The sequence below is a fragment of the Hypomesus nipponensis genome, chromosome 18 (assembly GCF_054491055.1).
Source record: "Hypomesus nipponensis isolate SF chromosome 18, ASM5449105v1, whole genome shotgun sequence".
NCBI lineage: Eukaryota > Metazoa > Chordata > Actinopteri > Osmeriformes > Osmeridae > Hypomesus > Hypomesus nipponensis.
In genome coordinates this window covers 20,502,090-20,530,062 of record NC_140378.1, presented here as the reverse complement: position 1 = coordinate 20,530,062, position 27,973 = coordinate 20,502,090, and the positions used below count along the sequence as shown (strand labels likewise).

The 27,973-nt window shown below is 49.1% G+C and overlaps 1 protein-coding gene across 1 annotated transcript; it reads left to right on the top strand.

The window, feature by feature from the left end:
- The first annotated feature begins 4 nt into the window (after nt 1-4).
- cpne9 (copine family member IX) lies at nt 5-27,076 on the top strand. Its single transcript, XM_084679727.1, has 20 exons — nt 5-270; nt 2,349-2,389; nt 6,418-6,464; nt 8,596-8,699; nt 11,987-12,026; nt 13,330-13,406; nt 17,615-17,678; nt 19,007-19,110; nt 19,304-19,408; nt 19,976-20,017; nt 21,089-21,164; nt 21,319-21,372; nt 22,024-22,085; nt 22,327-22,373; nt 22,610-22,791; nt 23,763-23,890; nt 25,048-25,150; nt 25,451-25,508; nt 26,492-26,565; nt 26,835-27,076. The coding sequence occupies exons 1-20, from the start codon at nt 191-193 to the stop codon at nt 27,009-27,011; spliced, it is 1,665 nt and encodes a 554-aa protein (XP_084535853.1). The 5' UTR covers nt 5-190; the 3' UTR covers nt 27,012-27,076.
- The last annotated feature ends 897 nt before the right edge of the window (nt 27,077-27,973 follow it).

Genomic DNA, 27,973 nt, shown 5'->3' with positions numbered 1-27,973 from the left:
GAAGATCATGACTTCGCCTTCCTCATACCACTGTCTTCAAACACTTCTACGAATCCTCTTTAGAAATTGATATGGGTGTAAGACGGCCACAAACTTGACGCGAATAAGTGGAGAACATTCCTGAATTGTTATTTTTAATTGTTTTAACCTGAGGTAAAGCAAGACACGGAGACAAACTTCTACCGTCGTGATGTTGGCGTCAATAGGACAGTTCGACCCTCTCAACACAAGCGTGCCTGCAACTAAAATAGAAGTTACCGTTTCGTGCAGGTAGGTCTTTGTTGTAATTTCTACAAGACAATAACAACACGTTTTTAATGCCAGTTGCGGATGAGACAAATACAGATAAACGCAAATTCCCTGAGTTGCGCTACAAAAGCGGCTTCAAAAAGCCAAACGGAAATCCATCTCTATAGTAACAACATTTATTGAGCTCATCAAGCCTTTCGTGTTTGTTGAAAGAGAGATGTGATTAACAAGTTGGGAGTGTTCATATTTTCTTGGGAGTATTCATAAAGGATTGCTTTCATATTAGCATGTATTCTATGTCCCAGTCAGAGGTGCGCAGTCTAGACTATCGATCCGATGGCAGATGGTAACCACCTGTGTGTGGGGGTGTGGGTCTGTGGGTAATGTTGTATTTGTGTGTCTATACCTGTACTGTTGTACATAAGTGTGTACGTTTGTGTAAGTGTGTATCTGTGAATATCAATGAGTATGTATGTATGTTGATATGCTCGTGTCTCTCTCTGTCTGTGTGTGTGCATATGTTACTGTATTTGTGTGTGTGTGTTACTGTAAGAGGTGTGTACATCTCTGCAACTGCCTCTGGTGTGCAAAACCAGGATTAATAATCCTGTTGATACATATAGGAACATAGGCAGCATTTCTACATATAATCTGACAATACATCTCTTGGTTAATACCAATCATTTTCTAGATGAATGTACGTTCAGAGGCACACACACACAATCGAAACAGCTCATATCGTCCATATTTGCTCATCCCTTGTACTGGTGTCGAGGAGAACTAGTCTCCAGACACACCTGGATCACAGCATGAACCAACTACAACCATGTTTACAGTTGTTAAACTGTTGTATCTAGAAGCATGACAGGCCAGGTGTGAGCTACATCCAGGACCTGAGGGGTTACAGGGTGTATTAGAGCAGTGTTCAGATGATAACTAGAAGTGTTTCTTATGATATTGTTGCGGGTCTTTTACATAATGATATTAGACTCTATTACAAATCCTCCATTACTTGTGGCGATGGGGCCAGGTGGACAGGACTGAATAAGTAATATTTGGTGTGTGTGTGAGCATGTGAGTGTGTGTGTGTCTGCCTGTGTGTGTCTGCCTGTGTGTGTGTGTGTGTCTGCCTGTGTGTGTGAGCATGTGAGTGTGTGTGTGTCTGCCTGTGTGTGTCTGCCTGTGTGTGTCTGCCTGTGTGTGTATGCAAGAATGCAAGCGTGTGTGCAAGTGTTTTATGCGTGGGTGTTTGTGTGTGTGTGTGAGAGAGAGAGAGGGAGAGAGGGAGAGAGGGAGAGAGGGAGAGAGGGAGAGAGGGAGAGGGAGAGAAGCAGCTTGGTGACTGGGTTGTTGCCAGCGGCTTGGTTGGGATGTCAGTCTCACAGTAGGAGAGAGCAAATTACAACTGTGTCCCATATGTCAGAGGATGAGACTGTCTGCACACTGGCTGGCTGGTTGGGTGATGGGCTGGCTGGCTTGGTGACTGGCTGGCTAGCTGGGTGACCAGCTAGATGGATGACTGGCTGGTTGGGTAGCTGGGTGACTGGCTAGCTGGGTAGCAGGCTTGCTTGTGTTTGTGTGTGTGAGCATGTGTGTGTGTGTGTGTGTGTGTGTGTGTGTGTGTGTGTGTGTGTGTTTTTTTGTAAACGTGTGTGAGCGTGTGTGTTTGTATAAGTGTGTTTGATCAAAAACCCCTGTTAGCCCGTAATCCCAGTATGAATAATGAATGTGGTGCCTGCTGTTGTGTTGTCTCCCCTAGGAGAGAGGGTGACTTTGGGCTGTCCCCTGGGCTCCAGAGGAGAGGAGGAGAGGGGGAGGAGGAGGAGGGGAGAGGAGAAGGAGGGGAGAAAGTGTGGAAAAGAGGGGAGGGAGGGAATGAGGATCGATGAGAGGGGGGGCGAGTGGCAAAGACAGGATACAAATGTGAGGGGGAGAGGAAGAAAATAAAGTCAGAAAGGTGGAGGAGGATAATATTACCACCAGGAAACACTCAACATCACTTCCTGGGTCAGGATAAACACTTGCAATACCCAGTATTTAGTAGAATAAGAAACAGTATTCAGTATTCATGGCTGTCTTTGCTTCTTCTGTCTCCTCAGACAGCTGCTGGATGTGGACACTTTCTCCAAGTCTGACCCTGGTAGGTGAACCCAACACACACACGGAGACACACACACGGAGACACACACACGGAGACACACACACGGAGACACACACACGGAGACACACACACGGAGACACACACACAGAGACACACACACGGAGACACACACGGAGACACACACACGGAGACACACACTCAGCTCCCCTGTGATGGTAAAAGTGTCAAATAATTTTTTTATCAACTGAACCAATCTGTTTGATTCAATTTTAAAGTGAATGAACAGGTGTTTGTGTGTGTGTGAGAGTAATAGTGTGTGTGCAAGAGTGTTCACACACAGAAACGCAAACAGTGTTTCTGTGTTTCTATGTTTGTGTGAGTATGAGCTTGCCCATTTGTATGTTTGTGGGGTTGTAATTGTGCACATTTGATGTGTATGTGAGGGAGAGGGAAAGAGGGAGAGGGGGAGAGAGAGAGAGAGTTCAGGCATTGAGTAAACACAGGAGTCCCAGCTCTCTTCATATAATTACAGGTTGGCTCCAACTTGTCCCTGAGACACACACACTCATGCACACACACACACACACACACACACACACACACACACACACACACACACACACACACACACACACACACACACACACACACACACTCTCCCACTCGTCCTTGACTTTGAGCTTCTCAAGCTCTTCTTAAACGGGGACAGTAAACAGATCTGAGGCGCTGTTAGTGCTATCAAATCACCGGCCTCGGTGTCATCCTGCAATTAGGATTCATCCGCTGCTCCTGAGTGCTGGTTTGGTGCACCTGTGTGTAGTTGTTTGTGTATTTTGTGTGTGTATCTTCAGTGTTTGGTGTGTGTTTGTATGTATGTATGTGTGTGTGTGAGTGAAGAACTGGTTTCCTCTTTGATTCCACATATTTTTTTTCTATTTCTTTCAGAAAAACAACAAAGGATTTTTGTCCAGGAACAACTTCTCAAAAAATATTTTCTGTACTATGTGTGTACCTGCCTGTGTGTGTGTGTACCTGCCTGTGTGTGTGTGTACCTGCCTATGTGTGTGAGTGTGTGGTAATCCTGTGTGTATCGAGTATGTTTTCTTTCACAATATTTGAAATCCCAAATCTGTCAGGAACTTCTGTCTGAAATTGACTCCTCTCCTTTTGTTTGTCTTGTTACCTGGCACTTTTATTCAAACTGAAGTGAAAAGGAGATTTGAATTGGCAACTTTGTTAGCCCAGCCTGCAACATCCAGTCTGTGCTGTTAGCGTAGCCTGCAACATCCAGTCTGCGCTGTTAGCCCAACCTGCAACATCCAGTCTGCGCTGTTAGCCCAGCCTGCAACATCCAGTCTGTGCTGTTAGCCCAGCCTGCAACATCCAGTCTGCGCTGTTAGCCTAGCCTGCAACATCCAGTCTGCGCTGTTAGCCTAGCCTGCAACATCCAGTCTGTGCTGTTAGCCTAGCCTGCAACATCCAGTCTGTGCTGTTAGCGTAGCCTGCAACATCCAGTCTGCGCTGTTAGCCTAGCCTGCAACATCCAGTCTGCGCTGTTAGCGTAGCCTGCAACATCCAGTCTGTGCTGTTAGCCCAACCTGCAACACACACCTGACCACCAAGCTCAGAGTACCCTTCAAACACCCTAAGGAGAGAGATGAAGTGGCCATGGAACCTTCCTGTGATTGGAAAATAGAGTTCCCTCTAGACAGGAGATACATATCCTGTATTATGGTATGCTGCAGTTCTGTTTCAGCCAACATAAGTACAGTATGTCTCTGCTGTGCTAAGAGACCACATTTCATAATAATCACAAATGACTCAGAAACTTCCGTTTTAATATTAAAATATGTAAAAGTTATAATAATGTCTGCCTGTGTGCTGCCTGTCGTTGTGAGTACAGTAGGAAGGTGCTTCCTTCTGCAGGATCACAGCAAAGGGTGTTTATTAAATCCTATTAAGCCCCTCAAGGTGCTGTTTGGAAAGGTCATATTAGAATATGAAGTGGGTCTCCAAGGTAGAATTGGATAAAAGCCTCCAATTTCAACCCAGACACACACACACACACACACACACACACACACACACACACACACATCTCATCTGTATGTGACTGGGACTCTAGATGGGATTGAAAGCTCTTCACAAAATTGAAATGTGAAGATGAGGCATTTGTATGATAATTCTCAGTCTTGATCCATTAGAGAGTCTGGAGATCAGCAGATTCTTTAACCAGGACCCCCTGGGTCATTACCAATGTAGGCATGTTCTCCATAGAGGGCCTCCTGGTGCAGGTGTTATTCTCTATAGAGGGCCTCCTGGTGCAGGTGTTATTCTCCTGGTGCAGGTGTTTTTCTCCATAGTGAGCTTCTTGGTGCAGGCTTCTAACCATGTCCTGTTTCCATAGAGGGCCCCCTGGAGCTGGTGTGTTTCTCCATGGTGGGCCCCTGGGTGTGTAACCTTATCAGAGCAGCTCCATGGTGGGGCTCAGGCCTAGCCTCCCGTCCCTGACCAGCTGAGAGGCAGGTTTAGACAGGGCTTATACTGGCAGTCAGGTGCACAATCCCTGCAGATAAGCCTCTGACTGACTGCTGCTGTTTGGTGTTGGATGGATGCCTCTCTAGACCCCCTCCTCCCCCTCCCCTCTTCCCCACATAATCTCCTCTTGCCTCCCTGTGTCTCCCAATTGTTCCTGTTCCCTCCCCTCTCCTCGATTGGTCAGCTGGGTTCCCCCCCTCCAGAGCCAGTGGAGGTGGACTTCCTGGTTGGAGTCTGACTTCTCCAGGCTCACCAGATGGCCCATCACTCTCAGTCACTTTCCATACACTATATAATCACTCATAGGGACAGACTGGGACTCCTCGTCACTCCCCTCTCACTCCCCTCTCTCCCCCCTCCAGCCTCTCTCCCCCCTCCAGCCTCTCTCCCCCCTCCAGCCTCTCTCCCCCCTCCAGCCTCTCTCCCCCCTCTAGCCTCTCTCCCCCCTCCAGCCCCTCTCCTCTCACTCCCCCTTCTCCCCCCTCCAGCCCCTCTCCTCTCACTCCCCGTTCTCCCCCCTCCAGCCCCTCTCCTCTCACTCCCCCTTCTCCCCCCTCCAGCCCCTCTCCTCTCACTCCCCCTTCTCCCCCCAGCCATGGTGCTGGACTGGGCAAGGGGGGGGTCACTGTCACCTCCATTCTCAGTCACATCAGGAAGACTCAGCGACCAGCTGTCACAATGTAGACCATGATCAAGGTGTCCCCTCTCTCTCTCCCTCTCTGCCCCAGTTTTCTCTCTCACTTTGCCCTCCCCGACTGTCTCTCCCTCTCTCCCTCTCCCCTCTGCCTCCCCCTCTTTCCCCTCTACATCCACGCCCTGCTCCTGTTATCTAAGATGCCCTAATTGGTCATTAGAGGAGAAAATGTACTTTTTAATTGGCTGTTGCAGCAGCCTGGATGAAGAGCAGCATCACAGCCAGGACACACACACACACAGGCTGAGGGGTCCGGCTGGACACTGCTCTCCCCCCCCCCCCCCGACACACACACATACGTACACACATACACGCACACACACTGAACATACACACACACTCAGACTAGACACACTCTTGACAGAAGAGGTGATGTAGATTCAGATGAAGCTGGTGGACTGTGTCATGTATTCTGTCTTAAGAGTTTGTGTTCCAGTTTGGAGCTGCGTATTAACTGTTCTGGAAACATTTTCTCAAGCAAGAGAGAAACTGTAGAACTCTTTCTCTCTCTGCCAATATTATTCTGAATAATCAAATGACTTAATGTATTCAATTCAATATGCTTTATTGGCATGAATGTTAAACAGTATTGTCAAAGCAGTCCACAGTGACAGGACAACACGTGTAAACAAACACACATCAGAGAACATCATCATCATCATCATCATCAATCAATGAACAACCTCTGTCTCTTTCTCCACCCCTCCTCCCTCTATCTCTCTCTCTCCCTGTATCCTCCCTATCTCTCTCTCTCCTCCCTCTCTCTCTCTCTCCCTGTATCCTCCCTCCCTCTCTCTCTCTCTCTCTCCTCCCTGTCTCTCCTTTCTCTCTACAGTGGTGGTGCTGTATGTGCAGGCTGTTGGCACCAAGGATTGGAGAGAGGTGAGTAAAGTCTGTTTTGAACCAGCTTATGAGAAACTAGCTTGCATTTACTTTCCCTTCCCTCCTCTCTCTCTCTCACCTCTCTCTCACACACACACCGACACACACACACACACACACGTCAACAGAGACAGTCTCCTGTCCTTTAAGGCCCCTAAACCAGTTAGCTTCTTAGTGACAGGGACCACAGTCCTCCATCTGTCTGTGTGTGTGGATGTGTGTGCACGTGTGTGTTCTGGCTCCAGAGCTAACATATCTGTGTCTAAAACTGAAGACTTGTTTCTCTGGTCCTCCTCCCCCACCTGACACCTGCTCGCTCCTCTGAACAAGCTGCCATGTAGACTTCATCAGCTGACCCTGTACGCACCACAGACCTGAATGTAGACCTGTTAATGAATGTAGACCTGTTACTGGGTACAGACCTGTTACTGGGTGTACACCTGTTACTGAATGTAGACCAGAATGAGCAGTCTCTCTCTCCCTCCCCCCCTCTCTCCCTCCCCCACTCTCCTCCTTTTATCCCTTCTCTTTCTTGACAGGAAAAATATACATTAAATATAGAAACGTTACAGTAAATCACAAGAGAACCCAATAATATGGTAAAAAGCAAGACTTTCTCTCTTATTATCGTGCTCTCTCCCTCTCTTCTTCCTCGATCTCTCTCTCTCATTCTCTCTCTCCTCATGTTCATCAAAGACAGTGCTGATTCCGACAGGAAGACAGGCCTCTCAGAGAGAGGAGGTGCTGGGCATGCCTCTTCATGATAGCTAGCAGAACAAACACGAGTCTGGAACAGGAGAGATATCTAAAGTGAGCCCTGGAACCCCCCCACCGCCCGCCCCTCTGGTGGGGTCTCCCTCTGAGTTTCAGTCACTGCTGTCACAGCTGTGTGTAAAGCTTGTCACACACAGACAAAATAATTGATATGCTACCCATAACCACCCACTACCTGTCCATTATCCAATCAGAGCTCGGCTAGGACGTCAGCCCAGAAATAGACTGGAGGGAAGTGCCTCATGGGACGATGTTGTGATCGATGTCGTGCAGATAGGTGTGTGAATGTGTGTGTATGTGTCTTCCTACCTGTGTGTGTGAGTATGCCTGTTTGTGTGCATATGTGTGTATGTTTGTGTGTGAATGTATGCGCTTTTGTGTGTATGTGTTTGCGTGTGTTGTGCAGAGGTTGGGCCTGGTAGTGGATTGGCAGGCACCAAAGATGATGGATGATATTACTGTATGTGTGTATGGGGCTCTGAGGTACACAAGCCCAGAGTACTGAGACAGGGTGTGTGTGTGTGCATGTGGGTATGTGTGTGTGTGGATCAATAGCTCATTACTCTGTTGTGTCAGCTGGGGGTGTGTGTGGAGGGTCCGTGGAGGCCGCTGGCCAATAGGGATCAAGGTGTGATTTCCTGAGAGAGCTGCTGGTGACGAACCAGTCTGGAGCTGACGAGGGCTGCATCTCTGAACACAGAAAACACACACACTCTGGAGAGACAAGACCCCGTCACACACACACACACACACCACACACACACTCTGGAGAGACAAGACCCCGTCACACACACACCACACACACACTCTGGAGAGACAAGACCCCGTCACACACACACACACACCACACACACACTCTGGAGAGACAAGACCCCGTCACACACACACACACACACACACACACTCTGGAGAGACAAGACCCCGTCACACACACACACACACACACACACACCACACACACACTCTGGAGAGACAAGACCCCGTCACACACACACACACACACACACCACACACACACTCTGGAGAGACAAGACCCCGTCACACACACACACACCACACACACACTCTGGAGAGACAAGACCCCGTCACACACACACCACACACACACTCTGGAGAGACAAGACCCCGTCACACACACACACCACACACACACTCTCACACAACACACACTCTCATATAGGTGTTATTGTGGGACAGGGAGTAATCAGTGATTGTGAGGTATGAATGTTGTAATGTTACGTAGCTATCCCAAACAGCGTTGATGAACTATCCTGTAGTTTGATCACAACAGTGTTTATTAGCTATCCTGTGGTTTAATGACAACAGTGTTTACAAACGGTCTCTAACTGTGGTGCAGTTTGGGAGGACGGAGGTGATTGATAACAGCCTGAACCCCGACTTCGTCAGGAAGTTTGTGCTGGACTTCTTCTTTGAGGAGAAACAGAACCTGCGCTTTGATGTGTGAGTGACTAAACTTCTTCCTGTTTACACTATTACATGTTACTATTTTAGCTGATGCTTTTATGCAGAACGACATATGTTTATCTAAAGCAAATAATGTGGCCATTATTGCCACTATTGAATTTACTTCTTTAAGAAAAAAAGGACTTGAATGTATTTTACTGGCATGACAGGTTTTGAAATATATTTTCCAAAAATATGACAAGTATTTTTTGGAAAGGTAACAAAAAGTATTTTTGAAACAAATATATTATTTGATAAGTTTAAAAATGTATATATATTTTAAACATTTCAAAAACCTCTCGAAACTTTGTTTTAAAACTTTCAAAACAAGTTTCAAAAGAATATAAAATAATATATAAACACAGTCGTAACACTTGACTCTCACTCTCTTTTTTTTGCACAACACCAGAAAACATCGGCAACAATTATTTTAGTAAGTCTCTGTAAGCGTTCAGTATGAAACAGGCCTGAGTGTGCATCCACCTGCCTCACTAAAGCCGAACTTGGGCTTTTCCCTCGACACGGCATTCTCATTGGTGTCAGGGTATCGGTCATATGCACTATTTGTACATCGGTTTGGACAAAAGCTTTTCTGTAAATAAATACAATGTGTTGTAAATGTCATGTCATCCCAATAAAGCACCTTAAATACAGTATCCTCCCCCCCCCCCCCCCCACACACACACACAATTACGCACACACAGAGCTCAGTTAAGTACTCTTTTGTGTGTTCTGCAGCTGCTGAAATCGACAACAGAAAGCAACCGATAACAAAAAGTATTTTTGAAACAAATATATTATTTCATAAGTTTAAAAATGTATATTTTAAACATTTCAAAAACCTCTCGAAACTTTGTTTTAAAACTTTCAAATTACGTTTCAAAAGAATATAATAATATATAAACACAGTCGTAACACTTGACTCTCACTCTCTTTTTTTTTGTATACATTTCTCCTTCACTCCTACTAGCCCATCTCTCTCTCTCCCTTCTCTCTCAGTCCCTCTCTCGTTGTTTTCTGTGGAGCTAAAGACCATTTCATCACTCAGGTACCAGATAGCTTCCCATAAAAACAAATCAACTAACAAAAACAAAACAATATAACCGTCATACAAATTAGGATAAAAAAAAACTAAAATGTTTCACCAAAAGGTTCAGAATCACCCACTCCTGTGGAGATAATGTTCCATCAGCACACAGCAGCCTGTCAGCTGGATCTACTGGGCCGTAACCTGCTGGGGAATGACCAGGATGACTATAGAGGTACATCTGGAGGTGACTTGTGTGGACTTGGACAAATATCCCAAGATGCAACACTGTTCACAACTAACAGCAATACTGGCTAAGAAGAAAAATCACAACTGCTTAACATAAATTTTCAAAATGCTACTAATGTTGCGTCACAGAATGTAGTCGTAAGATTTCTTGAGGTGAGAATTTGGCAGTTTAAAATTCAAACCTGTGGTTGAATTAACAAGATGGAGCCTAATTGAAAATGTGCTGTGACATTTGGGGAGATGTGAGGTCATGTGGATAATGGCGAGTATTTTTTTAAAGAAGAAAAAGTTTGATGTTTTAAAAATTATAATACAAATATATATATATATATATTTTTTTTTTTACATTTGTGAATTGATGTGAATCGCTAAAAGACTGAATCGTGATTCAAATGTGAATCGATTTCCCCCCACCCCTAATACCTCCCCAGCTACAGAAGCTATAATGTCACACATCACATCCGCGACGTGTGACTTCACGGAGACCTGGAAAGGGAACTGGGTTTCTTATGTACTGGGTTTGTTATTCCACAGCACAGTCTGTTGTGTGCTAGTGTGTCACTCATGCTGTTCTGCGCCTCAACACTCAGGATCACCTGAGAGACGTTGTTTACGTGAGTCATCTGTACCTTTTGGAACACGACTCCCCTTTTTGTTCTGACTAAGGATGAGATTCATTCGTACTCTTGTATGTATGGGCTGAGCAAGATGATTGGGTGGGGGGGAGGAGAGAGAGAGAGAGAGAGAGAGGGAGGGAGGGGGGAGGGGGGGGAAAGAAAGCTAGAGAATGAGACAAGAGTAAAGGATAAATGAGAAGGTCATCGAGGAAGGAAAAATGGTTACTGAGAGCAGGAGAGAGAAAAGTAACAGAACGAGAACAAGAACAGAACATAGACACAGGAGCAGAACATAGACACAGGAGCAGAACATAGACACTCTGGAGCAGAACATAGACACAGGAGCAGAACATAGACACAGGAGCAGAACATAGACACAGGAGCAGAACATAGACACAGGAGCAGAACATAGACACAGGAGCAGAACATAGACACAGGAGCAGAACATAGACACAGGAGCAGAACATAGACACAGGAGCAGAACATAGACACAGGAGCAGAACATAGACACAGGAGCAGAACATAGACACTCTGGAGCAGAACATAGACACTCTGGAACAGAACATAGACACTCAGGAGCAGAACATAGACACTCAGGAACAGAACATAGAGACACAAGAAATGACACAGCCAACAATCCCCAGGAGGGCTTACTGAATCTGAAGCTCTTATTGTGAAATACACTTCTCTAAATTAACCAGACTGCATTTAGACAAGCGCATAGACCCAGAAACCATTACTCCCTACTCCACATCCTCTACCGTGAATGATTTATTTGCTGTTTCGTACCGACCACCTCCTCCTCTTCTGAGAGAACACGGTTGCTTCTGTCGTCGATTTCAGAAGCTGCAGAACACACAAAAGAGTACTTAACTGAGCTCTGTGTCTCCGTAATTGTGTGTGTGTGTGTGTGGGGGGGAAAGTTCGGCTTTAGTGAGGCAGGTGGATGCACACCCAGGCCTGTTACATACTGAACGATTATAGAGATTACTAAAATAATTGTTGCCGATGTTGTCTGGTATTGTGCAATGTCATTTGTCTCGTGGTCGAACCGTAAGGGACCACCCACCATGGCTAGGCTAACTGCCAAAATGGAAGAAAAAACACTTCCTGACATTTCACAACTTAACTTTTAAGTTGGAATCGTTTGATTGAAGTGTGTAACGCTTTTATTAACCCATCTACATTTTCGTAAAATTGTATCCCGAAATAGAGAGTGTTGATATCGCAACAACATAGCTACCGGAAGCTAGCTAAAACGGTATTACTGCACCGGAGCCAACTAACTAGCCACTGCTAACCACAAACACGATTTCATCAAGTTCTAGATGCAACAAAAGTATAATCCTCAGATTTACATACTTGTATTTTATTTTTTTATTTCTTCTTAGATACAACGTGGACTCCAGAAGTTCCAATATTTCCAAACATGTAAGTTTATCTTGCATGATTCCAGTAGCCTATGTGTTTCACTAAAATGTTTTGTAATCAGCTCCCATGTTTGGATCATGATTTGGGCCACGAATCAAAGAATGGATGGATGAATGAATCTCTGTCTTGTCTTTCTCCCTCTGCTGAACGACGGAGTAGAAGGTTGGTTCTGTGTTTCCTACCCGTTCCTGTGAGACACGACCGCATCATGGTGTCTTCATTTTGAGACATTTCTGTGCACCAACATTTTGCTCACCGAAGCGAATTTTTTTAAATACTTAAATCAAATTCGAATGTAGGCTATTAAATTAGATCTTAATACATTTTCATTTTATTTATATTTTTCTACACAATTGGAAGTACAAAAATAATATACATATATATCGGATTTGGTATATTCACATACTACTTTAATATACGTAATTATATTTGTGCTTATACTTTATAAGTATACTTTAAATAATACTTTTTTTTTTGCTTGGTTGGGCAGAACAATTCGCCCAGACTCAGACCTGAACAGAAGGGAACCATGTTGTTTCTTGGGAACCTGGAATGTTTGTGTCGTATTTGTCGTGTTTTTTGTTTTAACTTTGCATCCTAACTGTAGTCTGGTGCTGAGGTGTTGTCTAAGTCCTCGCTGTGCTCATGTGTTCTGGTTTGTTCTCATCAAGGATCCACCTCGACTCTAACCAAGCAGTCATGTCAGCCATTGTGTCATTCCGTCATTACATCACAGGTAAAACACCTGTGATAGACAGCTTCAAAACTGAGTCACACGCACACACACATACTGTACATACATACACACATACATACATACACTCAAAGATACATGCACACATGCAGACACACACAAATAAACACCCACTTGTACACACACCCCCCCCCCCCCCACACACACACACACACAGCTGTTTTTCTGCCAGCGTTATAATGTACTCATGCCATGTCTGTGCTTTTCAATGTGACCATCTGTTTGTCTGGCCTGTGTGAGCAGCCGTCTGCCAAATGCATTACAAGTTTCTGTCCTGCTTTTGATTCGTTGTTAGTCAAAACTGTAAAATGGACAGAGCATTCTTTGTTTTCCATGAACAGAAAGACTCCCTCAGTGATTTAGTGTTGAAGAAAATCAAGACTGCATTTTATAGGAATAGTAGGAGAATTGATCCAGATGTAGAATATTAAGTTAAGAACTATGAGCTTCCCTGTTCTATTCTCTACTACTTCCTAGTACTTCCTAGGTCAGAGCTTTGTATTCTGACCACTTCCTGTCTTTACTCTGACTACTTCCTGTCCCCTCCAGGACTTCCTGGGTCAGACCTTCTGTACTCTTGGGGAGATCATCGGGTCCACAGGCGGACGGCTGGAGAGACCACTCTCGTAAGTCCTTCACAGGCCCACAATACCTCTCCTCCTTCTTCCCACTATCCATCTCTCCACACTTCTCACAATTGATATATCTTGTGTGTGTTGTAAATGTGTGTATGGTGCAGTGAATGGATGAATGTGGAAGTCTAGCGTGGGTTGACGTGTGTGTGTGTGTTGGGGTGTATTGTGTCTGGGGTGGGTGTATGTACGTGTGGTTTGTGGTGAATGCTTGTGTGTGTGTTTCCCTTTGTCTCTTGGATCACAGACCAAATAATGTAGTGACTCTGTAGCATGGTGAGAACTTTCTATGAGGACGTTCTCTGCCCAGGCTTGGCTCCATCTGTGTGCTGCAGGAAGGTTCCTCCTAACAGCTTCTCATCTGCATGTGGACCGCCAGGCGGTTTGGGTGTGGACAGAAAGGATCATCTCTCAGTCTTGTGATTTAGTTTGGGGTGTGTGTGTGTGTCAGGGTTCTAGCTAACCTGTATTATTCATCGAATCTTAAGCCAGCCTGTTAGCTCGTACCCAGCCTCTTCTCTCCCAGCTTTCCAGCCTCCAGCTGGCCTCTACTCTCTCAGCCTCTGTCCAGACTCTAACGGCCTCTATCCTAACAGCTTGTATCCTCCCAGTCTCTAGCAGCCTCTACTCTATTAGCCAATTTTTTCCAATGTCCAGCCTCTAACCAGCACCCACCCAGCCTCTAACAGCCTCCAGCAGCCTCTATGGCCTCAGCCTTATCGTCTCCATGCAGACTTCCCTGTGTCTTCCTCCGTCAGCATGAATGACTTTGCCGTGCCAGAGGAGGGAGAGAGAGAGAGAGAGGGGGGGAGAGAGAGAGGGGGAGAGAGAGAGGGAGAGAGAGAGAGGGGGGGGAGAGGGAGGGAGAGAGAGAGAGAGGGGGGGGGGAGAGGGAGAGGGAGAGAGGGAGGGGGGGGGGGAGAGGGAGAGAGAGAGGGGGAGAGGGGGAGAGGGGGGGGGTAGAGAGAGAGAGGGAGAGCGAGAGAGGGAGAGAGGGGGAGAGGGGGGGGGGTAGAGAGAGAGAGGGAGAGCGAGAGAGGGGGAGAGGGAGAGAGAGGATGCCCCAGGGTATCTGGGCTGCCGCACCCTACTGACGATAAAACACACACACACTCTTTAACAATCTCACATATTCACTCACACACACACGCTCTTTAACAATCTCACATACACACACTCACACGCAAACGTGAAGGTAGCAGGAGAGATTGCTCTCTTATTCAGAATACAAATGACATTCTGAACACAAAGCAATTACTCTGAGCCAACTTCAACCCCCACACACTAGACCATCACACACATTACCTGTAATTATTCATGTTGCGGTAACTTTGTTAATGGGATTCACCTTGTGTGAGAGAGAGAAGAAAAGTCTCCTAATTGAAAGGTCACATGGAGTAAAACCCTGTCTGATTACATGTATGAGAGCAGCTTATATGATGGATGGAGGCATTAGCACATAGGTGCTTTGTTGTGCAGTGATTGGCTAACAGTGTCCTATCTGAGGCATACATCCTGGTTGCCTTTCAGGAAGTGAACCTTGTTTTGTTTCTCAGACTGAGGTGAGAAGACGAGAGCTGAACATTCTCTACTCTATGTGTGTGTGTGTGTGTGTGTGTGTGAGAAAGTTGTTTGTGTGGGCGTGTATTGTGTGTTTGTGCTTATGAGTTCTGTGTGTGTGTGTGTGTGTGTACAGGTATGTCTGTGAAGCCTTCGTCTGGTATAGAGGTGGTGTTTTTGTAGGTCAATAATTATTCTTTTTTTGAAACGGGGGAACCAGTTACCACTTACCTGGGGGTTTCCATGGAGACAGAGGGGAGCCCTTTCTCTCCCTCCCCCCCCGGTCTCTATCTATATTTCTTCCTTTCTCTTCTCTATATCTCTTTCTATCTTCCTGTCTATATACCCCCAGCCTTCCTCCCTCGTCCATCCTACCATATAACCTCCCCAAGCCCTCCATCCCCCCAGCCCTCCTCAGCCCTCCCCAGCCCTCCCCCAACCCTTTCCAGCCAGAGAAAGAGTAACTGGGTCATGCTGCTGAAATATGGAGGAAGGACTCTCCTGAGTTACAGGCTGCTCACACCTCGGAGAGGCTTGGGGACGCTTGGGGAGGGGGCGGGGGGGGATGGGGCGGGGGAGGATGGGGGATGGGGCTGGGGAGGATGGGGGAGGGGGCGGGGGAGGATGGGGGAGGGGGCGGGGGAGGATGGGGGAGGAAAGATGACTGGGGGAGGAAGGATGACTGGGGGAGGATGTTCCAGTCCGTTATACACTTGCTGTCTGCCTCTCGGTGATCACAGAAGTCTGTGAAGGAGATCACTCCTGAAAAAGTAATCACTTTAGGATGGGTGTGTGTGTGTGTGTGTGTGTGTGTGAGGCTGATCTGGTCTGTGTGGTGGACAGGTGAGTGGTCTCATCTCACAGGTGTAGTAGGCAGGAGAAGGGGAGAATGTGTGACTGTCAGCCCAGAAGAATGTGATCCATGACAAGCTGCCCACACTTGTCCAGACACGCACTATCACACCAGAGGATGACCTACGGATGGACAGAGAGACAGGGAGGGGGAGAGAAATGAGTGAAGGCAGAAAGTAGAGAAAAGGGGAGAATGATGGAAAGAGTGATTCTCTTCTCTCCTCTCCTCACTTCTCCAGTCTCCCCTCTATCACAGTCACTGGGCTGGTGTTTGGGTCGACCCTGCCTGCCCCAGCTGTCACAGAGTCATCCTTGGTTTCCTCTCCCACTGTGTCACCCTGTCATCATATCTCTCTGTTTCATCCCTTATCTCTCTCATGCTTCTTCTCTCTGTTTCCTTCACTCTTAATCTCTCTTCTTACTGTAATAATGGATCGATCTCTCTGTATCTATCTATCTGTCGCTCTCCTGTGTAACAAAATGTTATCTCTGTAGAACTGGAGAACCATCTCTCTCTGTGTTTGACTCAGACCAGCCTCCTCTTGGCTCTATCCTCTCTGCGTTCATCCTCTTCTCCTCTCCTCCTCCCCTCCTCCACTCCTTCTCTCATCAGTTCTTTGAACAGTTTCTTTATTGGACAGAATTAAAACCACTACGTGAAAGTAAGTGTAAATTAACAAAAAAATGAAAAAATAAACGAGAAGCAAGTTCTAATCTTGTTGCCGCAGCAACTGTTGAAAGACAAGGTTGTGTTTGTGTGACTGTGTGTGTGCGTGTGTGTGTGTGTGTGTGTGTGTACTTTCCCTCTCTGCTGTCATCTTAATTTCCACTGACTGTTTGAAGTCTCCTGGGATATTGTTACTGCTGTCACAGGTTACCTGATGGGATAGTAAATGTCTCTTCTTTATTCCTCTCTAACTCTCTCTCTTTCTCTAACTCTCTCTCTTTCTCTAACTCTCTCTCTCTTTCTCTAACTCTCTCTTTCTCTAACTCTCTTTCTCTAACTCTCTCTCTTTTTTCTAACTCTCTCTCTTTCTCTAACTCTCTCTCTCTTTCTCTAACTCTCTCGCTCTCTCTTTCTCTAACTCTCTCGCTCTCTCTTTCTCTAACTCTCTCTCTTTCTCTAACTCTCTCTCTCTAACTCTCTCTCTCTTTCTCTAACTGTCTCTCTCTCTTTCTCTAACTCTCTCTCTTTCTCTAACTCTCTCTCTCTTTCTCTAACTCTCTCTTTCTCTAACTCTCTTTCTCTAACTCTCTCTCTCTTTTTCTAACTCTCTCTTTCTCTAACTCTCTCTCTCTTTCTCTAACTCTCTCGCTCTCTCTTTCTCTAACTCTCTCGCTCTCTCTTTCTCTAACTCTCTCTCTTTCTCTAACTCTCTCTCTCTCTCTCTCTCTAACTCTCTCTCTCTCTCTAACTCTCTCTCTCTTTCTCTAACTGTCTCTCTCTCTTTCTCTAACTCTCTCTCTTTCTCTAACTCTCTCTCTCTTTCTCTAACTCTCTCTTTCTCTAACTCTCTTTCTCTAACTCTCTCTCTCTTTTTCTAACTCTCTCTCTTTCTCTAACTCTCTCTCTCTTTCTCTAACTCTCTCGCTCTCTCTTTCTCTAACTCTCTCGCTCTCTCTTTCTCTAACTCTCTCTCTTTCTCTAACTCTCTCTCTCTCTCTCTCTCTCTCTCTCTCTCTCTCTCTCTCTCTCTCTCTCTCTCTCTCTCTCTCTCTCTCTCTGTCTCTGTCTCTGTCTCTGTCTCTGTCTCTGTCTCTCTCTCTCTCTCTCTCTCTCTCTCTCTCAGTGGGATCCCAGGGAAGAAATGTGGTGTCATCATCTTCTCGGCAGAGGAACTCAGTAACTGCAGGGTCAGTACCTCAGACACACACACACACACACACACGCGTGTTTGAGAATGAGAGCTGTATCGGTAAGAGCCGACAAACAACCACCTTGCTTCTGAATGCAGACGTGCAGCTCAGTCATCACACCCGTGTTACCCAGCATGCTCTGCTGCTGGCGTCTGGAGCAACAGGGGTCTCATTACCGTGGCTCAGCTGGCGGCGCTGCCGGCATCTGGTCCGGGGGGACCTGGACCAGAACCACGGCAGAGCCCCTGGAAGCAGAGAGCCCTGGAAGCTACCTCCATATGGATGAGCTGGGCTGACAGGGCTGGCAGGGCCAGAGCAGCCTGTCAGAGCAGCCTGTCAGAGCAGCCTGTCAGAGCAGACTGTCAGAGCAGACTGTCAGAGCAGACTGTCAGAGCAGACTGTCAGAGCAGACTGTCAGAGCAGGCTGTCAGAGCAGGCTGTCAGAGCAGGCTGTCAGAGCAGACTGTCAGCAGACTGTCAGAGCAGGCTGTCAGAGCAGGCTGTCAGAGCAGGCTGTCAGAGCAGGCTGTCAGAGCAGGCTGTCAGAGCAGGCTGTCAGAGCAGACTGTCAGCAGGCTGTCAGAGCAGGCTGTCAGAGCAGACTGTCAGAGCAGGCTGTCAGAGCAGGCTGTCAGAGCAGGCTGTCAGAGCAGGCTGTCAGAGCAGGCTGTCAGAGCAGCCTGTCAGAGCAGGCTGTCAGAGCAGGCTGTCAGAGCAGCCTGTCAGAGCAGACTGTCAGAGCAGGCTGTCAGAGCAGCCTGTCAGAGCAGACTGTCAGAGCAGGCTGTCAGAGCAGGCTGTCAGCAGGCTGTCAGAGCAGACTGTCAGGGCAGCCTCCTAAAGGCAGGGTCTGTAATATTTGAGAAGTACTTTCTGTCATATTTGCTGAATAGCAACCAATGATAGCAACCAATAAATCTAAAGGTTTGACAGTAAAAGGATTATAAATCTGATCTTTGTGGGCGTTGCAGGACTGTATTAAACACGACCAATCATTGAGTTTGGACAGAACATAATTATTGGATGGCATTCAGACTGAATGAGTGATTGGACAGGCTACTTGTCTACCTCCCTCCCGGCAGTAATCAGGCGTGTTCATATGTTTTGGAGGAATGGCTTTAAAGGGAGAGGTGGTGTATTTTGGTTTGAACCCTTTCAAACTTGAGACAAAATCGCTACGTTCACAAAACTTGCCTACCCTGCCTTTAACCTGCTCTGATGTCTGAGCTGTTCTGTGAGGTGACCCCCCTCCCTCCCTTGTGCTCTGCTCTGATATCTGAGCTGTTCTGTGAGGTGACCCCACTCCCTCCCTTGTGCCCTGCCAGGACATTGCCACCATGCAGCTGTGTGCCAACAAGCTGGACAAAAAGGACTTCTTCGGCAAGTCGGACCCCTTCCTGGTCTTCTACCGCAGCAACGAGGACGGAACGTGAGTCTGTCTGCTCGGGGGGGTTCTAGAACACTCCAAAACCAACTGTAGAACAGAGACCTCTTGGACTGAGTCTGGATCTGGGACTAATATTACTTACTTAATGTAATAGTACCAGTATTAGTTCTTGTACTAGTATGGTAGTACTAGCATGGTAGTACTAGTAAAGGTCCAAGTATTGTCTGCGCTGCAGGTTCACCATCTGCCATAAGACTGAAGTAGTGAAGAACACTCTGAACCCGGTGTGGCAGCCCTTCACCCTGCCAGTACGAGCTCTCTGCAACGGGGACTACGACAGGTGAGGGGGAGGGAGGGAGGGAGGGAGGAACTACGACAGGTGAGGGGGAGGGAGGGAGGAGGAGGGAGGAGGGACTATGACAGGTGGGGATGGGGGACCATGACAGAAGAGTCCTGGAGAAGCAGGTGAATGTGAAACTGAAGTAATGGATTGGAGACACAGAGGGCCAGGTCATTGGGTAATGAAGGAACAGAAGAACTATAGAGGAGCCAATGAGAGAACAGAAGATCCCTGGGGGACCAATGAGACAAACGGAAGATCCCTGAGGGAGTGTGAGAAGCCAGGATGACATCATCTGTCTGCAGGGCGATCAGAATAATGCCAGCAGTCGGTCCTGCTGTCCCAGAGACCAGCGCTGGTGTTATTAGGATCGAGCTGCAGTCTCCTCAACCTCACACACACCTGCTGAAACCTCTCACACACGCACGCACACCTGCTGAAACTTCTCACACACGCACGCACACACACTTGCTGAAACCTCGCACACACCTGCAACTTCTTCACATCTGCACCAACCATATCACCATGTAGATGTGTTGGTTATTATGGGCTGTTTTCCCTCTCCAGAACGGTGAAGGTGGATGTTTATGACTGGGACCGAGACGGCAGGTAAAACCCATTCTCTCACCCCACACCATCACCTCACCCTACACCATCACCTCACCCCACACCATCACCTCACCCTACACCATCACCTCACCCCACACCATCACCTCACCCTACACCATCACCTCACCCCACACCATCACCTCACCCCACACCCTACACCATCACCTCACCCCACACCCTACACCATCACCTCACCCCACACCATCACCTCACCCCACACCATCACCTCACCCTACACCACACCATCACCTCACCCAACACCATCACATCACCTCACCCCACACCATCACCTCACCCCATACCCCACACCCCACACCATCACCTCACCCTACACCATCACCTCACCCCACACCATCACCTCACCCCACACCATCACCTCACCCCACACCATCACCTCACCCCACACCATCACCTCACCCCATACCCCACACCCCACACCATCACCTCACCCTACACCCAACAACATCACCTCACTCTACACCCAACATCGTCATCTCACCCACACCATCACCTCACCTCTGATCTTCTGTATGTCTCACCCCACACCCCACACCATCACCTCACCCTACACCATCACCTCACCCCACACCATCACCTCACCCCACACCATCACCTCACCCCATACCCCACACCCCACACCATCACCTCACCTCTGATCTTCTGTTTGTCTCACCCCACACCATCACCTCACCCCACACCATCACCTCACCCCACACCATCACCTCACCCAACACCACACCATCACCTTACCCTACACCACACCATCCCCTCACCCCACACCCAACACCATCACCTCACCCTACACCACACCATCACCTTACCCTACACCCAACACCATCACCTCACCCTACACCACACCATCACCTTACACCACACCATCAACTCACCCAACACCCCACACCATCACTTCACCCTACACCATAACCACACCCCACACCATCACCACACATCACACCCAACACCATCACCTCACCCTACACCCCACATCCACACTCTACACCACATACAAACTACTATGGCATCTGAGCTAAGACGCTAACTCTGCCTGCCTGTCCGTCTGTCTGTCTGCAGTCATGACTTCATTGGGGAGTTTGCCACCAGTTACAGAGAAATGTCCAGAGGAGAGAACCAGTTTAATGTTTACGAGGTGAGCTCTCAGCATGTACAGGTATATTTCATTTGTAAGCAGTAGCTGTTTGTTCTTTTCTATCTGGATGGTGATAATAGTCTGTTCTTAGTTTTTGGGTTTGTGTGAAAGAATGTGTGAAACTTGTAACCTGTAATCTTGTGTCGTGAAACAGGTTCTGAATCCCAAGAAGAAAGGCAAGAAGAAGAAATACATTAACTCAGGGACAGTGAGTCTCCCCTCCTTCCTTTTTCCCCTCCTTTCTCCTCTCCTCTCTATCTCGCTTCTATCATCTCTCCTCTCTCCTCTCCCTCCTCTCTTCAATCTTCTCTCTCCTCCTCTCTCCTTTCCTCTCCCCCCTCCTCTCTTCTTTCTCCCCTCCTCTCCTCTCATATCTACATGTCACTTCCTCTTCCTGTCACTTCCTTCTCTCATGATTTATATTGGTCATTATCTTTATCATCCAATTCTTAACTCTGTTCTCCCTTTTCCTTCTTTCTTCCCCTCTCTCTCTCTCTCTCTCTCTCTCTCTCTCTCTCTCTCTTTCTCTTTCTCTTTCTCTCTCTATCTCTCTCTCTCTCTCTCTCTCTCTCTCTCTCTCTCTTGCTGCTCTTTCATCTTTTCACTTTGTCATTCTGCTGCCTCTCTCGCGCTGTCTCTCTCTCTCCCTGTCTCTCTCTCTCTCGTTGTCTCTCTCTCTCTCGCTGTCTCTCTCTTTCTCGCTATCTCTCTCTCTCGCTGTCTCTCTCTCTCTTGCTATATCTCTCTCTCTCGCTGTCTCTCTCGCTGTCTCTCTCTCGCTGTCTCTCTCTCTCTCTTGCTATATCTCTCTCTCTCGCTGTCTCTCTCTCTGTCTCTCTCTCTCTGTCTCTCTCTCCAGGTGACTTTGCTGTCCTTCACAGTACAGTCAGAATACACGTTTGTGGATTTCATCCGAGGAGGGTGATTAAAACTCTGTATTTCTGAAAAACATATGCTTGTGTGTGTGTGTCTCTGGGGGTGAATGTGTGTGTGGATGCTTGGCTGTGTGTGTGTGTTTGTTTGAGAGACGGCACATCACATCACAGCACACTCTGGACCTGGGCACTGCTGTTGCTTTTTACATTTCTCAACACCTAATGGCTGTGTTTCTGTGAGGAGGTTTGGACGTGTGGGTTACTGATGGTGTCATCCTCTCTTCCAGAACTCAGCTCAACTTCACCGTAGCTATCGACTTCACTGCTTCTAACGGTACGTCTGCCACACCTGGGGAGGGACACTCATGATACTGTGTGTGTGTGTGTGTGTGTGTGTGTGTGTGAGGGAGTGAGTGTGTGTTTAGGCGTGCACCTTTCTATTCACCTTAGTGTCTGTTTGAGAGAGAATATGCATAAAAATGTGCACATATGATTGAATGTCTAACTGTGTGTGTGCGTGCATTGGTACGTGTGTGTCACCCTGTGTGTGTGTCCGTGTGTGTGTGCCAGGTAACCCGGCCCAGCCCACCTCTCTCCACTACATGAGCCCGTACCAGATGAATGCGTACGCCATGGCTCTGAGAGCTGTGGGCGACATCATCCAGGACTACGACAGCGATAAGATGTTCCCCGCCTACGGCTTCGGAGCTAAGCTGCCCCCAGACGGCAAGGTCTCCCACGCCTTCCCTCTGGTGAGGGCCTCTCTGGGGGGGGGGGGGGGAGGGTGTGGGTGTGTGTGTGTGTACCAAAGCTCCACCCAAAGCGTGTAGCAGGGTGTGTTCTGGTCAAACAACCAGCAACTTAGCAACAGCTGTCTAAGCGTCTGCACACGCTTCGTAGCTGGCTCCTCATCCCGCCCAGCGGGAAACTCCCAGCATCCTTCACTTCCTCCCGAGGAGCCTTGCCCAATCAGAGGCCTGTGCTGGCTGCCGTTGTCATGCCAACGGCTGGCACTCACCTGAGGCTCCCATTGGCCTTTATTTATTCTTGGAGACTAGTGACTGCTTTGTGTTTTGCTTGTGAACATGTGTAGAACATATTTATAGATGACAGCTTGTCTGTGCAGGTGCTGCTGTACCTTGAACTCACCAGTTACCTTGTGTGTCTCCATGTCCTACCCCTTCCTCTTACCCCCTCTACCCCTCCCCATAACCCACCCTCCTCCTCTCCTCCCCTCCTCCTCCGTCCCCTCTCCCCTCGTCCTCCCTCCCTCCCCTCTCATCCTCCCCTCTCTCTCTCCCTCCCTCCCCTCCTCCTCCCTCTCTCTCTCCCTCCCCTCCTCCCCCCTCCCCTCGTCCTCCCTCCCTCCCCTCTCATCCTCCCCTCTCTCTCTCCCTCCCCTCCTCCCCCCTCCCCTCCTCCCCCCTCCCCTCGTCCTCCCTCCCTCCCCTCTCTCTCTCCCTCCCCTCCTCCTCCCTCTCTCTTTCCCTCCCCTCTCTCTCTCCCTCCCTCCCCTCGTCCTCCCTCCCCTCTCTCTCTCCCTCCCCTCCTCCCCCCTCCCCTCGTCCTCCCTCCCTCCCCTCTCATCCTCCCCTCGTCCTCCCTCCCTCCCCTCTCATCCTCCCCGCTCTCTCTCCCTCCCCTCCTCCCCCCTCCCCTCGTCCTCCCTCCCTCCCCTTTCTCTCTCCCTCCCCTCCTCCTCCCCTCCTCCCCCCTCCTCCAGAATGGGGAGGTGAGCTCTGCTGACTGTGTTGGGATGGAGGGTGTTCTGGAGGCCTACTTCCACAGCCTGCGCACCGTGCAGCTGTACGGACCCACCAACTTCGCCCCCGTCATCAACCAGGTGGCACGGTCAGTGGGGGTCACGGGGGTCACAGGGGGCAGTGGGGGTCACGGGGGTCACAGGGGGCAGTGGGGGTCAGTGGAAGTCACGGGGGCCGTGATGGCACAGCTCACACTTGTTCTGTCTGTCCCCCCCTTCCTCCCTCACCCTCCCCCTCCTCTCCTTCCAACCTGTCACTTCCTGAACACAGCTGTAGCCCAGCAGCAGCAGCAGCAGCATCTCTGCCTTTCCCAGGTGGCTGATGGGAAATGCTACACGTTAGCCTGGAGCAAGAATAAAGCACATACATATTCAATTAGAAATCTCTCCCAAATACACACACATCTAAACACACACCTAAACACACCAACACATGATACACAGGTGTGTGTATAACCTGACATTCCATAGTAGCATCAGACAGGTGTTGCTTTTTGTGCCACATTCACTCTCCCTGAGGAAGAGCTGTCTCGCTCTCTCTCTCTCCCTTGCGCTCTCTCTCTCTCTTTCTCTCTCTCTCTCTCTCTCCTCTCTCTGTCTCTCCTCTCTCTGTCTCTCCTCTCTCTCCTCTCTCTCTCTTGCGCTCTCTCTCTCTCTCTCTCTCTCTCTCTCTCTCTCTCTCTCTCTCCTTGCGCTCTCTCTCTCTCTCTCTCTCTCTCTCTCTCTCGAAAGAGAGAATTAAAAGGTTTATTCACGAGTAACAGCTACAGGTATGACCTTAAACCCCAATGTCTGCACACACACATGCCTACACTCACACACACCACTGCACACACATACACACACACACCACTGCCCACATCCCCTCACCCCCACACTGCCACACGCATGGTTTGTTTTCTGTTCTTGTTTATTTGACCTCAAGGTCTCGTCTCCAGGGCGGTAACAGACCAGTGCTGCCTAGTGTCTGTGTAGCCGTTGCGGCCGTAGCGACCACACTAGTGTGTGTGTGAAGCAGAGATCTGGAAAGACAGCAGAGAGGACAAGCAGGAGAATACTAACTAGCAGCTGTCACCCTGACTGACTCTGCTGCCTCTGAGACAACTACCCTGACTGACTCTGCTGCCTCTGAGACAACTACCCTGTCTAAACTGATTCAACTCTCATACTCTCTCTTTGACACAGTTTACTTTGCAGGTAAATGATGGATTTGCGTGTGTGTGTGCGTGTGCGCGTGTGTGTGCAGGTGTGCTGCGGGTGTGACAGATGGCTCCCAGTACTTTGTCCTCCTGATCATCACAGACGGGGTGATCTCTGACATGATCCAGACCAAGGAGGCTGTGGTCAACGTGAGTGACACTCACACACACGCGCACACACTTTCACACACACACACACACACACACACACACACACACACACACACACACACACAAACACTCTCACAAACACACTCTCACACACACACACACACACACACACACACACACTCTCTCACACAAACACACTCTCACAAACACACTCTCACACACACACTCTCTCACACACACACACACACACACACATGTATATACACATGCACACAATGTCTCTTACACACCCACTCCTCAGTATTCCAGTTACCCATAATCCTCTCTGTGCTTCCCCAGGCAGCATCACTTCCTATGTCCATCATCATCGTGGGGGTGGGACCTGCAGAGTTTGATGGTGAGTTCATCTTGCAGCTCCCCCTGAGGTAGGGAGGGAGATAGCAGGCGTGTTTTATCCTACAGCTCTCCCTGGGGTAGGGAAGATAAACCTGGTGTGTGAGTTCATACTACCCTGCCCTGCTGTAGAAAGGCAGGGAGATCAGTTGTGAGTTCAGACTATTGCGTTGATTATGAAGCCATATAGCAAAGTCCTGACCTTAAAGTGTTTGTCTCAGAGATGTTCAGAACGTCCCCCTGCAAGTGTTGTGAGATTCTGTCTGGGGGGAGCGCGGTCTGTGTCCTGCCTCCTGTGTCCTGCCTCCTGTGTCCTGCCTCCTGTGTCCTGCCTCCTGTGTCCTGCCTCCTGTGTCCTGCCTCCTGTGTCCTGCCTCCTGTGTCCTGTCTCCTGTGTCCTGCCTCCTGTGTCCTGCCTCCTGCGTCCTGTCTCCTGTCTCCTGCGTCCTGCCTCCTGTGTCCTGCCTCCTGGCGTCAGGGTGGAGGGGGGGTCAAGACCTCTCCTCTCCACGGAGCACAACTGAGAAGCTTGTTGATGTGAAGGAGGGACAAACAGCAATTACAGCTGGCGCCCCTTTGTACTCAGCTCCTTGGTGGTGTGTGTGTGTGTGTGTGTGTGTGAAAGAGTTTCCTTTAGAAAGTCGATGCACCTGAGAGTCAAGTGGACTGACACAGATCAATGACTTCTCAGGGGAGGTGTACGTGTGTGTGTGGGTACGTGTCTGTGTGTGTGTCTGTGCGTGTGTGTGTTGGAGTAGGGGTCTATGTTTCTGCTCAGCAGGGTGTGACTGAGTGTCACTGGCAGTTCAATGCGACGCTATGTTCCTCTTGGTTAGGTCATCGATCGCCACGACGATGCTGGAGGCAGCCAAGCGCTGCAGAGGTCACCCCGTTTAAACGCTCGCTGCTGAAAAGGAGTGTGTGTGTGTGTGTAATGTTCTTAAGGTTATCTAACAGTTTGTCAACCCCCCCCCCCCCCCCCCGCAGCTATGGAGGAGCTGGACGGGGATGAGGTCAGGGTGTCCTCCAGGGGGCGTCTGGCAGAGAGAGACATAGTGCAGGTACACAACACTGTTACTACTGTAAACATCACTTCCTGGTCCTGCCCTCCCTTCCTGGTCCTGTCATCACTTCCTGGTCCTGTCATCACTTCCTGTTCTCCTCATCCCTTCCTGTCCTACTATTTCCGTGTTCATCTTCCCATTGTGGTGCTTTGACCTAAAGAGTTCCACCTTACTTAACACGTCAGCATGTCAGCATTTGTTTCGAGTCACGGCTCTGCCTGTCTGGGTGGTGGGTCCAGTGTAACCTCCTGTCTGTTCCGGTCCAGTTTGTTCCGTTCCGGGAGTACATCGACCGCCAGGGGAACCAGGTTCTGAGCATGGCCCGCCTGGCCAAAGACGTGCTGGCTGAGATCCCAGACCAGCTCCTGTCCTTCATGAAGACCCGGGGGATCCAACCCAGACCTGCTCTCACCTCCGACCCCGCTCTGCCACAGCTTCACTGACCAGCTCTCACCTCCGACCCCGCTCTGCCACAGCTTCACTGACCAGCTCTCACCTCCGACCCCGCTCTGCCACAGCTGCATGGACCAGCCCTCACCTCCCCCAGCCCTCATCTCCCCCAGCCCTCACCCCCCCCAGCCCTCACCCCCCCCAGCCCTCACCTCCCCCAGCCCTTACCTTCCCCCAGTCCTTACCACCTCTGCACTGACTGTCTCTCTCCCTCTCCACCCCCCTTTCAACTTTGCAATGGCACCACCATAACTCCTCCTCAGCCTATACTCCCCCCTCCTTCCTGGTTATGTAAATGAGCAGTCAGTGTCCTCCTGGGTGTGTGTCATATGCACATGAGCTTCAACAGCATCATCAGGAGAGGGAGAGGGTGTTAACACGAAAACAACCTGACATTAGCTTTGAGGCCAACACACTCACACATGGCACACACTCTTACCGGGGTTAGGGTTTCCAGCTCCTTGTTCCAGACTGTCTACTGCTGAGACTCACCAGGATGTCAACAGCATAGGTCACGCATGAACACTGACCCCGACACACGCACACACATGGACACATGCAAGCACACGCACACACATACCTCACCTCATCCCGTCACTGTCTCTTCTCTATGTTCCTCATCACCCCCCACTCTCTCTCCCCTCCTTCTCCCCCTTGCTGTCTTCACCAGCTTCTCCTCTCCCCTCCTCCCACCACCCCTCCCCCAGCTGCCCGACCCCCCCTCCCCCTCCCTCCCAGCAGGGGTTCAGGCAGAGGGCTCCTGCTGGCTCAGAAATGCCAGTCTGGAAGCCCTCCTGCCAGGAAGGGGGGGCAGAAGAGAGGGGGGGGGGGCAGTGGGCAGAGAGAGAGAGGAGAAAGAGAGCAAGAGGTGGAGGAGAAGGAGGGGGACAGAGGTACTGAGATGAGAGAATGAGGAGAGGCAGTTCCTTTAATAAGAGGTACTGGGATGAGAGAA